General features: G+C 26.1%; 1 protein-coding gene across 1 annotated transcript; it reads left to right on the forward strand.

The window, feature by feature from the left end:
- Positions 1 to 568: 568 nt before the first annotated feature.
- LOC112593074 (UDP-glucuronosyltransferase 2C1-like) lies at positions 569 to 11,032 on the forward strand. The gene is made up of 6 exons (XM_025337320.1): positions 569 to 708; positions 1,872 to 2,124; positions 3,703 to 4,295; positions 4,702 to 4,924; positions 6,237 to 6,456; positions 10,121 to 11,032. Exons 1-6 carry the CDS (start codon positions 667 to 669, stop codon positions 10,422 to 10,424), a joined length of 1,635 nt encoding a protein of 544 aa, XP_025193105.1. The 5' UTR covers positions 569 to 666; the 3' UTR covers positions 10,425 to 11,032.
- The last annotated feature ends 4,940 nt before the right edge of the window (positions 11,033 to 15,972 follow it).

Below are 15,972 nucleotides of genomic sequence, written 5' to 3' on the forward strand. Positions count from 1 at the left end.
TATATATAAACATATCAAATTTAAGGCGTAACTAAAATTATTTACATACCTAAAATATATACGTAAATTTAACTTTGTTTTAATAGTGTCACTGTGACCTTTCCATCACGTCATCAAGTTTTTTATTTGTTTCTTGTTGTAATCTCTAAATTTATTTAAATCACTTTTAATTTTACTAGTTGTAAATGCTCTATTTATTTATGTTAATGAAAAAAATAAAAAAATACCGTACTCCAGACATAAAAATGAAACTATTCAAATGTTCATAAATCATGTATCGATAAGTTTTTTTCTTTAATTTTAATATTCCTAACAAAATTTAAGACTGCTTATATTTTATTACCTCGCACAATAATTTGTACATTGAATCAATCTAAATGAGAAACGTTATCAAATGGTTAATTTTTTTTTAAATAACAATTTATATGTTATAGTAATGATAATCATAATTCATAGTAATAATAACAATATTGTATGCGCGCGTGTTTATTAAGATTTTTACTCCCACCGTTATTATCGTACAGTAGTCACCGTTACGCAACATGACGGTCATTCGGAGACGGTTGGAAATTTATAGTTGTTTAGATCAGTATTCCATCGGCTATTATAACCGGCTGTTTGCAGTGTCGTTTATCTTATATTTTTGTTTAGCTAAACGGGCGGACGATGAGGTTCGCTCTTTCAACAGCATACTGCAACAGCAACACTGTAAGTATATAATACTATAATTACGAAAAATAATTAAATACTATTGCTTATGTACGTTAAATAGATACTTAATTCCAAATGTATTAAAAATGTGATCTTGAAAAAACTTAGGTACCTTATGAATGATAAAAAAATATATAAGGACACAATTCATCATATTTATTACTTGTGCACACTATTTCAAGCTAATTTATATTATTAAATTAAAGATGTGTTTCACGAGTATTTTGTGCTACCACATAGACAATTGAAATATTCATTAGTCGTTTATTTCATAATATTTTACAAAGAAATACAGTACCATCTATAATAATCTTTTTAAGCTTGGTATTTACTCTAATTTTTAGCTTAATTGTAAATACTACGCATTCTTATGTTAAAGGTGACAAAAAATTTAAAAAATCATATTTTCTAATATATTTTAGCTAATTATAAATGATTACCATATACTGTCTCCAATATCTATTCAAAATTTGTTAATAAATACGTATTTAAATACTTGTACTCGGATTTTCAATATTTTTCAAGATTATACAATACTTAATATAAGTATATATTATAACATTATGATATAGTTAAATTAAAATACAATGTTTTATTCATTTTTCATATTATATTATTATTATAGCATTTTTATTTCGTATTATTTGATCTGTATTGAATAGTAGTTTAATTAAATTTTGCATTATACTTACAATATATAGATTTTATTATATGTAGGTACAGCAGATAATATTCAAAATGATTTAATTCATTTATTTTATAGTAATAAAAATAAAATAAAAAACAGGAAATTTTATTTTTAGTAAATTTTTAATCATTTAAACATGTAGTAACTTAAAATTAATAAGAAATCATAAAATTAATAGTTAATGAATCATTATTAACTAAGTTAAGTATAAATGATGACCAATGACCAACGAATAAGACTTTTAACAAGCACCTATCATAACACTTGTATTTTTTGTTTAAAACAATTGCATACAATTAAATTGTATGAAAAAATGTCATATACAGCGTGTTCAAGTAATATATTATTGTAATACACAAATTTAATTCGCATCGCTCATACTACTTGTACAATATATCATATTTCTATACTGGGAAAATCACGATATAATTTTGCTTTTATTTACTTCTAAAATTTTCATTCTCATTTTTAGATGCAACTGTTGAAGTTGTTAACATTGTTGTTGTTTGCGGCAAGATCGTCCAGTGAGGGACAGAAGCTATTAGTGAAACCATTGAGTATATTGGCGTTTTTGCCAACTGAAGGTAAAAGTCATTTCATGGGCTTTAAACCGTTACTCGAAACTCTTGTTTCCAGAGGACATAATGTCACACTGGTTTCACCATTTGCGCTAGACGGCGCCAAACTGCCGTATCGTCACGTCAAAGTGGAAAAGACGTTGGGAGGTAATTTAAAAAAAATCTATATCTGTATTGTTTAAATATGTGTTTTTATTAATAAAATAAGCGTAAGTTGTGCTTTGTTTCATAAACTTATTATTATTTTTATTTTTTACAAAAAAAAAAAAAAAAAAAACACACAATTGTGAACATTTTGAAAACCTGTTAAAAGTATATTGTGTTATTATTATTATGACTTAAATTGTAACTTATATTATCGTCAATTGTGGTCATTTATAAGTTAGTCACAAGTTTCATTTCTGTTTTAAAAACAAACGACACTGTCGATTTTCATAAAATAAATACTTTTTTATTATTCAACTTTTTAGATTTTAATATTTTGAGTTATATTGGTTTATTAATTGTGTTAAGTATTATTTTACTGTTATTTGATATTTTGCACGTGTATTAAGTATATTGTATATTATAAGCACATAGAACAATACTATTTATGTTCCTTTATCTTTATGTATTTTTCTCGTTATGAACTGAGTGAGAAATATAATATACAAATATTGAATATTTTACGTTGGTTTTTAGAAAATGTTTTACAATTATACATACAGTTTTGAATTTTCTCGGTTTTCACACTGCTTATTGTGTATACTATAGAATCTCTTCGTGTATCAATACAAGTATTTTTTACTTGAAGGTGTGTATTAAATCGACATGCGGTATAATTCACACGTTTTAATGTATTTCCAGTCGGTATTATGGAATTTTCGATTATAAGTGGGTTATAGTATGGTTATAATTTGCAAGTGTTATGTATTGAGAATTTATTTGTAATATCATGAGGTTATCTCAAGTATTATTGAAATTTTAAGGTGAATATGTATAGTGGGATAGGTATTTAACATACTAAGAAGTCTTAGCGATGAGACGAAAACATATTGATTGAAGGGAATAAAAAATACTGATGTTTTATAGTTTAGCTACACTTCATAATTCTTTATAGAAAAGAAAAGTTTGGTAATAAGTAGCATATTAGATTTAATAAGGTATCAGAGTTATCAATAATTCTTATGTTAAGGGATTTTCTATTTTAATTTTATGTGGTCAATCCATTATGTGAGATTTTTTTGTCAAGATAAATACTTATAGGTACCTACCTGTTATTATTTTTTGGAAAATTATGTTATTTTTTACTTGTTTATTTTATATTTGACACTATGCGGCAGTTACAAATAAAATGTAGGTACAATTTATAACGAATAGTAAGTGAAGAGGTTAAGACAGTAAGTGTATAAGAGGAAAAATAGTAGAAAAGCGTAAGCAAGCATGGAGAATTATTTAATTGAGTAATACGTAAATAAAGTAAATTATAGTGGACATACAATTAAAATAATTTGTTAAGCTAATAAAGCTTTGTGTGAATAGAGTGATTTTGTATATTACAGATGAGATAAGATGGAATGAAAAAAGTAAAAATAAAACTTTTAAACTTAAAGTAACACTGTAGGAAGAGATGGTAAATTATATCTAATAACATTTTGTTTGAATAATACATCGTCAAGACAAAAGTTCACCAACCTTTATATGAAAACAAAATGTGATTAATTTTCGTATTTTTTTGTTTTCAAGATATCGACATGATAAAAATAGCAAAATTCGTGAACCTCATACCCACGCCATTGCATTTGTGGTGGTTTGGGCCGTACATTAGCGATACAAGCTTGGATAAACCGTCGGTGGCAAACTTCATCAAGAACGACCGGACGTCATTTGACTTGGTGCTGTTCGAAAACTTCTATCATGAGAGTTTCGTTGCCATCGGACATAAGTACGGGGCGCCTGTGGTACAGCTTCTGCCATTCTCCGCCAACTCCAGAGTATCGCAGTGGCAAAGCAACCCGTACAACCCAGCCTACATTACGGACCTGGTCAGTGCGTTCGGATCCAACATGACGTTTGCACAGCGCACCACCAATGCAGTGTCTGCGTTCTTCTACACTGCCGTTTCCCGGCTAGTATACCTGCCACTGCAACGGAACGTTGTTAAAAAGCACTTTATTTACCCGGAACACGAAAACCGGCCCGACCTCGCCGACATGCTACGAAACATATCGCTAACACTAGTCAACAGTCACCCGGTCGTCGGTTCAGCCGTGCCAATGGTCCCCAGTTACGTGAACGTGGCTGGCATGCACTGTGTACCCGCCGGACCATTGCCCGAAGTAATGCTTTGATGATGATATCGTATTGTGTAGCCCAAACACTGCATTGCGTCATCGATTTCTTTGCTATTAATATTTTTTTAAATTTGAATCGAAATACAATTGAAAACGCCAATAATTTTGTCCAATATCCCCGCCATTAACTTTTAATTGTTTTTTATAGGTACTGGTCCTTAGTTTTTTCTTATTCCAAGATTTCGAGCTCGATTTTTTTACAAAAACCATCACTCTAGATTAGATATAAGGTTACTTAGATTAGACTATTTGAAAGTATTCCGGTCGTCGACAATTGTGTATAGTGTTGTTGTTTGCCAATGTTTAACTGCATTATATCATGAAATATTATCAGGTGCATCTTTTTTTTGACATTGAAAATTAATTCCTCATTTTCTGGTGCATTTTTCAGGACCTGAAGCAAATAATGGAAAGTTCTAAAGAAGGTGTAGTTTACTTCAGTTTGGGATCAGTGGTAAAATCATCCAAAATGCCCAAGGAAACAGTGACTCTATTACTGTCAGAGCTCTCGAAAATCGAACAGACCGTCCTATGGAAATGGGAAACGGAAGATATACCTCAACTACCTAAAAATGTCATCGTTCGAAAATGGTTTCCCCAAAACGACATACTAGGTACGTATTTAATATTCATATTATTGATTGTCTGTGCCCGTAAGAGTTTAGTAAGTAAAACATACCTACTGATTTCTCATTTGACGTAGCATACTCGTATGCCGTAAATACGTCAACAGAAATATTTTATTGTTTGTACTTTGTAGATAATTTGTACGTAAATATAGGTTAAGGTTATTTTTTCAACTTAAAAACTAATTAATTTAAAAAAATTACTATCAAATATATTTTATTAACACAAAAAAATGTCTAACACAACACACATACGTAAAGACACCTTTTTTAATAAAAAAAAAAAATCGTTTTTGTCCAGTTAAGTCTATATTTTTTTTAAAAGGAACTAAATTGACAGTTTTACAAAAAATATAAATTGCTCTGAATATATTTCACACTATTTCGACTTTCCGATATGAATTGATAAGTGTAAATATTTAAATTCTAAGTTAAATTTGTATTTATTGAGTATAACTGTTACTTACTATTGCATTTTGATAAATAATAATTATAAATTAAACACTCAGTTGCAAAAAATTTACCTTAATTATTGAATATAAATGTTTTAAAAATAACACTATTGTGTATAAAAGTTGTTTTATTATTTGTTTTTACTCTGTTAATATGAATTTAGATAAACAATAAATGTTATCGGGGAAAAAAAAATAGTTTTAATGATTATGATTTATGTTATACATTTAAAGAAAGGCGAGAGGAGAGTTCCAATAGACTTTAACACCGAAAAAATAGATAACAGGCACGTAGAATCACGTAACTGCCCGTGGTACTACAGATCGAAATTTTACAATATACCTAATTAATGCAAAAAATATAATATAATATTATGTATATTTTTTTAATCAACTAATTACTACTATTCATATATTTATATGTTATGAGTAAAGTTGAAAATAAGGAAATAAAGAAATGAATTAGGATACCTAGTTCTCAAATTATATATTATGTGGATAACGTATAAACGATTTGATTATAATAAATGATTTAGTTTTTATCATAATGATGACGAGTCAAAATGACTAAAATAGGTTAAATGGTTAAATAGGAATAGGTAGATTCTATTATTAAATAATATTAATTTTAAGTAAGTGTTATAGATATGATATTGAATTGATCACTGCTCAATTTTTTGATGACATAATTTTACGATATATTCAAACTTTAATACAAAAATTATTTGAAATTATGCTACCAATGTTAATTTCATTGAAAATATAAAACGAATTATTGAAAATGTTAGGAATTTTTTTTATCTTTAGCAGACTATAATTCGTCTGGATAATACTTTTTTTTTACTTAGGTCATCCAAACTGCAAGTTATTTATCACGCACGGTGGAGTACAAAGCACCACCGAGTCCATCTACCATGGAGTGCCCATGTTAGCCGTCCCCGTTTTTGGCGACCAAAAGGGTAATTCACTACGCGCACAGTACAGAGGTGTTGCTATACAAGTGCCATATTTCGATTTGACGCAGGAAGCGTTTGGCAGTGCACTGCACAAACTGCTTAACGACCCAGCGTGAGTATAAAATAAGTATAACACCGTGTATAAATATAAAAATATAATATAAAAAAACATATTTGTAACACTCAATGGTGTGGCTCCGAGGAAAAGCAATATTTATAGAACAAAAGTATAAGTTAAATGATAAAAAATTGCATTTTAATGGAAATGAACAGCAAAGTCCACTGACCCGGGGGCGGAGTGTGAAAAAATTTAGGCCAGTAAAATAAATTTCCTCCAGGCCATTCAACATTTTCATCTCTTGAGTAAAAACTTTATTTAATTTATGTATGTGATGAATTTTATATTTAAATGTAAATAGGTAAATAACGAATATAAAAATTCATAGCATAGGTATGTATTTTATTGATAAAACTATTAAAAAAAACTTTAAATTTAAAATCTAAAATAGGTAACTAAAATTTAATAATCTTAAAAAGTGTTTACAAAATATATGTTAATAATATGATCGGTTTTTAATCATAAATTATTATGACCAAAGATGTTTTCAGTACCCGATAAAAGTTTACGTAAGTATATTTTTTTTACAATAATATGAAATTAATTTCATACATTGTTTTCCACTTAGCATAAATAACTTTTTACTTTTTTTTCTCTCTTTTTCAGCACTACCTTTCTTTTTCTTATTATCACTCGTTTTGAAGAAACCCAGAAAATATTTAATATTGAAATAAATATAATATTTAAAAACAAAACTTTTTAAAATGTATGAAATATAAATGTAGGTAGTATAAAGGTACTCCACAAGACCATCATACTATATTCTGTTAAATAGATACTCTGATGACAAAATAATGGAAAAATGTATATTTGACATGAAAGTCGCGAGGCGATAAGGTATTATTATGTTGTAGAGTTTCGGCGAAAGTTATAAAAATAAATAATGTGTACTCTATTAACGTGGATTTATCGTATATACTATGCACGGGTTACGGAAAATCATATCGAATAGCCATCGCTTATCAGAATTCAAAATATAAAAAATAATATAAAAAGGGTTATTAATTAAATAGTTACTATGATTTCGTTTTCGTGTTAAAACGTTTCACATTACTCTACACTATTTTCATGTTTTTTTTTCTATACTTCAAGTCAACAGGCTATTTAGCTTCCAGGCCACCTGGATTTTTCCCGGTATCCCGGTGGGCCACTCCGCCCCTGGACTGATTTAACTAAAACTATAATTATTGGTAATTCATTTATAATTTATAAATATATAAATATTAATATATAATAGTATATAAATATTATTATATTATATATATATATATATATGGATAAATCGAAGATATTAAAAAAATAAAAATTATGTTATAATTGAAATATTAAATACATTACTTAAAGCATGGTAACAAATCAAAAATATAAATATTACATAGTATATAATAGCTATGTTTTTGTTTAACCAACACACGTGAAACAAAACAAAATATATATCTAGGTACATAAAAAGTAAATACATTTGAAATGTCTACAACATTATCATATCATTCATAATTTTGTGCATGTCATTTAATGTTTATTTTATTTCTCAGCATTTACTAACTCTAAACGAAAACACAATAGGTAACACATAGTGGAGAAGATAAGTTCCCCATAACCTATTAAACTCACCGTAAATACGTCTCTAACTATATATTTAATTCAAATATTTTAATAAAAAGTATTGCAATATTATCACAATCGTGGTTAATCTTTATCAGCTAAATGGTTGACGTAAACGCCGTCAACGATTATTTGCGTAATTTATTTGGTATTATAATATAGTGTTACATCGTCGCGCAATGTACGTAATTATCGTTGCAATTCCATTTCATTTACCATTTATTCGATTTTATTTTAATATCCTCAGCATTATACACGCGTATTTTACATGCAAATTAATAAATATTTAGTTTTACAATCTTGTGTGTATTAGGTAAAAGTTTTGGATAAAATAATTAATAAGATAGGTATATTAAAAAAACGTGATAAAGTTCTTTATTCTTAATAGAATGAAAATTCATCATACATAGTAGGTATTTACATTAATAATAGGTGGGATTTTTTAATTTTTCAACAAAACGTTTTGAAGAAAATATAATGTAAAATTTCTTTCTGTTATTTTTTAAGTGGTTTCGAGTTTAATTTAAAAGTTTCATTACCAAGTTTAACTTTATTTTTACTTCTCAAGGATCTAACTGAGAAACTTGTTCAGTTTATTTGTTTTAGTATTTTATAAATATGAGTACATTTGTTGGTCTGTAATTTTAGAAATACTTGAATATTACGTGGCTTTTAAAATTTAAATTGGATAAAATTTGAGCATTATATAGTAGGTATATATATTTATAAATTATAGTAACTATTATTGTACATACCTACATAGGTTATTATATACTATAAACGAGTCTATAGTTTTCTAAGTTTTCTATTAAGAATATCTGATGGATAAAAAAGTGATAATAAATTGTGAATTATTTCCGAAAATTTCAGCCGTCTAAACATATTCCACAATGTAGTAGGTACATTTACCAATAGCTCAGTTATGAAGTCTATTAACTGATACATTTTTAATTAATTTTTAAGTTTATAATTGCTATTAGGCTAAGTGTATGGCTAGCATAATATAGTGAATGATGAAAAAGAAATATTACCTGTTCATTACTACCATCATCATCATCCACTGAAATAACTCGAAAATGTAAAGTTTCTTCCGCTTCTAAATAGAAATAACAATAATAATAATTATTATTGTTGTTATTATTATTATAAATATTGATAAAAATAAAACTTTCACCATCAAAATCCATTTCATCCTTTGTGTGTTCTTGAATGTCATATTCAAACAACTATTTGAACGCTTTTTCAAAATTTGATCCATTATCTGTTACGGTTAAAACATATTGATCACAAAGAAGTGAAAACACATTTAAAATGTCCTGCAATAATTCAGCTGTACGACCGTATGAATGTTTACCATTCATTCGTTTGCATAAAGTACACAGTTGTTGCATTCTTATGTGTTTGCAGTTATTTAAAAAAAAAAAAAAAAAAAAAAAAAAAAAAACTAAGCACATTTAGTACGTAATTTAAAAACAAATAAATAAATTTTATGATAGATATTATTAAATTGGTAACCAGTGTACTGTGGCCTGTGACAGCCACACAATTTCGATGTTTTGTTGATCAAATATCCACGTGTAGATATAAATGTTCGTGATTGAGTTTTAAATACATTTTTAATTTTTTTTATAACTTTTATAATATCACTGTTGATCCGAGGACTTATGTTTTGTGTTTTTCTCAAGTCATTGTTTATGCTTAAATATCTTAAATTAGCACTATTGACAAAAATTAAAACCGATTAAAAACAAAACTTTTAAAAATATTTGTAGTTTTAACTTGATGAATTATTTTTAATTCAACTGGAACAAACTAATTTATTTCATCAACCAATTCAACTATTTAATTTAAAAGATTTAAAAGAATTAAAATTAAAAATTTTAATTAATGTATGTCGCTAGTTTGCTACCTTTGGATAATTTTATTCAATATTTCTAAATCGATATATGTACCTAATAATTATTTCTCTGTATAGCATTTTTATAAAGTAAAAATTTATACTAATTTAATATGCATAATAAAAGTATATCATACCATTTGTTTAACTTGGTAGGTACCTGGAAAACGCCAAAAAGTCATCCGTCTTGTTCAGAGACAATCCACTGCCACCACTAGAAAATGCTGTGTTTTGGATCGAGTATGTGGTCAGACATGGCGGTGCAAAACATCTGCGGACTGCCGCCAACGACCTTTATTGGTTCCAATACTTGCTTTTGGACGTCTTGTTACTGGTGTCGATCGTAATCGTATTGACGTCGTGGATGATCAAAAAAATGCTTTACTGCGTATTTGGCCGGTGTTGTCGCCGTGGTCGAAATGTTACCTCGCCGCCAACAACGGGGAAAAAAACACAATAATATAACAACAATAATAATTGCAACCGCAGCCCAATATACAGTCGACTATCATTTTGCTCAAAATCCATATTATGCAATGATAAAAAAATCATGAAGTTAAAAAATCAATATAATATTATTTTTAATTCAAATCTGAAAAAAACTAATATTAATTTAAATTAAAATCAAAATATTTAATTCCTATTCCGAGTCCCGATTGTTATTTGCTAGGAATTTCCACGAAACCGGGAACGTTTTTTTATTACGTTTATTACTCTTACACGAAATAATACATAATATTATTATAAATTATAATAGATTATAAGTTAATTAGATTACATTACGAATCGCGATAAACAATATTTACCATCAATATTCCTATATTTGAGCGCGGAGCACACATATGATTACATAATCCGATAGTCGCACCTAGTCGCCAATATGCCTACATGAAACTTTAATACCTTTCTAGTTAATAATTGTTATCGATCAGTTTATTGAATTTTGTACATATTATATAGGTATATAAACTGTTTATGTATTGAATTTCAGTTACGTGAAAAACGTTTAAAAGCAAAAAAAAAACAAAATTAAACACAACTCTATTTTACAATAATAATTAATACTTTATTATTAATTATTATACACGAATCTGTCTTGCAGTAAATACTAAATAATAATAATAATAATAATAATAATAATAATATAATGAACCATAATGTAGATGGTATTGCTCACAATAATTACATTATACAGAAAATAATTTAATATTTCGGTAAGTAATAAAAATATGTACCATATACGTATATATTATGCAAATTTACTATGAGAAATATTATTTATTTTACCTTGATTATCAATATATTTGCAATAAATAAAAAATATATTTACTTAAATAAATGCTGTAGTATCATTGCATTGTTTTTAAATATTTCTCGGAGGATCGTACACGCTTGACGCTTAACCGTTGCACTTAGATGACTAGACATATGAAATCAAAAAATCACGACAAAATTTTCTAAAATTTGTTTCTTTCGATGGTTATTTTTAAATATTTATTCGTTTATCAATTCGTAAAAAGTGATGAATGACGACTGAAAAACATTTTCTTATAACCTCCCAAAAACATTCAATATATTTAATGTCAATTCAAAATGACTAAAATCTTCTTAAATAATATCGTAACACAATCAATTATAAATATTTAGTCGTTTGAAAAATAAACAATATAAAGATAGAACATGGGTGGTAGGTACCTATTATAATTGGCTCAATGCGTGTACGGTACCTAATATAGATTATAAATATAAGTGTAATATGTATAACATAGGTATACTAATAATAAGTAATTATTACTAATTAAATTGTCATATATTTTTGTATTTATGTATAATTAATACATTTAGTTGATAGATTAATATATATTTATTCGGATGAATAAGATCAGTTAACAAATATTCACTTAATAATTTCTGAAATCACGTCTTCGTAAATTTAATTTAATCTCCAATTATTATAATTTTTAAGCAACTATATTGAAGTTTTTCTTTAAAAAAAAAAAAGTAGATAAATACACAATGTTTTTAATTGTATTACCTATTAAAATAAGAGGATGTACCTACATCTTAGATACCTATTTTGGGTCTCAACGTATTAAGTTAGATATATATATATATATATATATATATATATATATATATATATATACATATAGTTTGTCCATTTGTTATGGTTATTTTATTTACTGTAATATTATTATATTAATAAAACTAAATAAATAATTTTATACAAATTGCAATATATTTATGAAGTATAAGGTTATGCACTTCTACAAAATTAATACTGTCATATGGTCGTAATTAAAAAATGCATTTTTCACTTTTACAAACCACAAGTAATAACAATGTTATACATGTACCTACGTTTTAAGGTGTTTTTTCCTATTTTATATTTAAAATGTCAAATAAGTCGAAACAAGAAGAAAAATATTTTTAATGATTTTCTATTAATCTATTTTCGTAAGTATTATTAACATTTTGTTACTACCTACATTATACTATTTTAGATGTTTGAGATTCCTGTGAAATCTAAATAATTATGATTTGGCAGATCGTATTTTTTAAGATTTTTTTATTAATAATTTTGACGTTACTAATTTCTGTTGGTTAATAATTATTTATAAGCATACCAAATAAACGCTCAATTGGTGTTCATACACTTAATAAAGATACAATATTAAACAATAATTTACATTTTACAATCGTGTTCATTTCAGTTACATACTAACATTCCTGCACTATTAAATACATAATACTTTTATAACATGTTGATCATTGTGTATTTATTCTTTATACGAATCAAAGTAAAACAATAAGTCCATAAGATCATAACACATAAATAAACGATATTTTGTAACTAATATTTTACAAGTAAATCAGTAGAAAACTTGTATGTGCCACGTATAGTTTGTTTAGAACTCGAAAATAATAATTGCAGAAAATAATACGTTTATAATAAACTTTTAAATGAATCCAAAGTACAAGTTGTATAGTCATATTGGTATGTGTATAATATTATATAATAATATAAAATACCTACACACTTAGGTAAGTCTATAAAACAACAAGGATAAGATTATAGTTCAAAGTTCAAACAATTCAAATTTATTTAGTACCAATAAATTATAATATTATTTTATATGTACCTATTCAACTATAACTGTAAAATAATATATTTTCACCATAATATTTATGAATAACTCTAATCGTGTAAAATTTATTATCATTGTTCTTACTTTATATAAGTACTAGAACCGGTGAACCCTAGGTTGGTGAAAATCGCTGCAAGTGAATACCCTAGGCCGGAAACAGAACTTGAAAAAAACTTGAGAAACTCGTAGTATATATTTACTATATACCTATTATATAGTAAATTGAAATACATTTCCAGTCAATAAAAATTAGTATTACTATGCTAAGTATAGGTAATTTTTTTTTTTTTTTTTGTTGAATTATGAGTATTTATATCTACTCAGTAGGTACTCACCATAATCAATTCAATGTTAATAGGTTATAAAAATGATGAAACTATTGAAACATATTTTAGATACCAAGTGAAAGTTAAGTGTATTCATTTTGTAATGATGTTTTAAGCTAAAATAATTGCTTATTTTATACCACGATCCTATTTTCAAGCCGTTTAACGGTAAGTCAATAAATTTAATTTAATCATCATAGATACATTCATGCCTAATTTTTGAAAATTTAAAATAAAGTATTCCTCATAACTTATTGCTGGAATTTAAAAAAAAATAAGAGTTGAGCTTAAAATAAAAAATATGATTAATAAGTGTCTGAAGTGTAAATTTTAAATAGTCGAGAAATTGTCTTTACTTTTTTATGTTATTTATTAACATTTAAAATTTTGAAAATTTAATACAAGATTCCTTAGAAGTTTTATTATAGTTTTTTTAAAATATTAAAAATACATAGGGATAACTTTTTTTAAAAGAATTTAAAAAAAATTAAATTTATTTATTTATTTTAAGTTAAAATATTAATAAAATAGCGAATATTTACAAATAATTTAATAATTATAAATTTATGAAACATTCTTTTTTTATAACTAAGAATAGAAAATATAATACAAGGTTTTTCAATAAAAATTTGAATGTGTATATTGTATGTCATATATTTATAAGATTATGACGAAACGGCCACGCGTTTGAAACAAAAGAAACTTATTAATGTAATTTTCATAAAATCAAATTATTTTTATTTTATAATAATTACGTTTTACAATTTATACCACACATTTTTTCACAAACTACAGGGCTTTTAACATTAATTTTGGTTAGAACGAAGAAAGAAACTTTAAATAGCGTATCTACCTAATTAATAAACACGTTGTAATTAATGAAAAAAGAACTATGCACCTATGTATTATCATTAGATGAATATTAAATTATCAGTTATATTGGAGTAAACAACGAATATTCTTTAAGGATTTTACCATGAATAAATATAGTTATTATTTAAATAAATCTTTAGTAAATATTTAAAAAATAATTATAAATTATTTAAATATAATATCAATAAAGTAAACAAAATTATATATATTATATAATATAAAGACATACCTTTAGTTGCGTTTAACCCATCTATTGTTCAATCCTTAAAGTATAATGTGCTAGCATCAGTCATAAATGGTTCATGATGGTGAATCACAGAATTATAATCCTTATAAGTAAATTATTAACCATTGACCTTAAAATGTCAATTGTCACGTGATTTTCCAAATGTCGTTCAACAGCTGGTTGTTGCAAAATATCATCACTGGTTTTTGTTGTCGTCGAAACAACATGAATAATAGGATTGAAAGGCGATAGATAGGTAAAGAAATAACATTTTATAGTCAGTTAGAAATTATTGAACACAATTTTCAGGCTTTTTAAAAATCAAAACATAAATTAATTTTTGTTTCATATTACGCATTATATTTCAATCAATTAAGAATATAAGAATAATAATAATAAAAAAAAAAAATAAAATATTTAAAAAACTTATGATAAAAACATCACACATTTAGACAAAATATTATTAAACGTATGTACTTAAAATAGAAAATAATGAATACATTTAAAACTTAGTAGGGTTAATGAAAAGTGACAACTGACTATTCGAGTACCTACTGTACTCTACCCAACAGCGTGGACAGAACCCCATGACTACACAAAATCACTACAACATTGAAAATCCAATTTTGATTCCAACAATTCTTGAACTCTGATTATCGGGTAGAAACGCTCACTTTTCTTGAACCCAACTAAAGATAAATTTTCGTCGTTAACGAAAAATGGGGCATAACAAATGTTAAACATTTTTTTTTTTTTTTGAAACTCTTAAGCTATTTATTTAATCTGCTTGCAAGTTACCTTATTCCTATCAATACAATATTCCTTTACGCCTATAATCTTTAACACTGTAGAGATGGGTAATAAATTAACAAAGTTTTTAATGGAGTAACACTGGGTTGTGTTAAAATACTTGATCATGACCTATACTAGGTCCGTTTTCTTACTTAAATTTACATTACTGTACCAAAGATATACAATAACACGAATCAACATATTTGATTCAAACTCTAAATAATAATTGAATATTTTAGTTGAAAGAGAAAATATTAATATTTTTATCTTTTAATTACCTATTCTATAAGTAGAACCTTACATTAAAATTTAAAAAGTTGTTATACCCATATTTTAAAATCGTTTTGCTCGTATTAATAAAAAAAAATTAAAAATAAATTAGGTGACTTCAGTTATAGCAAATAGAATGAATACATTATGAACAGGCCCGGCGCAAGGCTAAATGACGCCCCAGGCCAAAATGCCAATTGGCGCCTTTTACATACAACCCATAATATTATAATACTCGGAAAAAATGTTATTCATGGATAAAAATACGGAAAAATGATGTATAATTCTTAACTTGTAGTTTGTACATTATTTGTTATCGTCTTAATTAAAAAAAAAATAACGTATAAAGAAATATAATGTAATAGGTATAGT

The sequence above is a fragment of the Melanaphis sacchari genome, unplaced genomic scaffold, assembly GCF_002803265.2.
Source record: "Melanaphis sacchari strain LSU unplaced genomic scaffold, SCAv2.0 Contig1_pilon_pilon, whole genome shotgun sequence".
In the NCBI taxonomy this organism is placed as follows: Eukaryota; Metazoa; Arthropoda; class Insecta; order Hemiptera; family Aphididae; genus Melanaphis; species Melanaphis sacchari.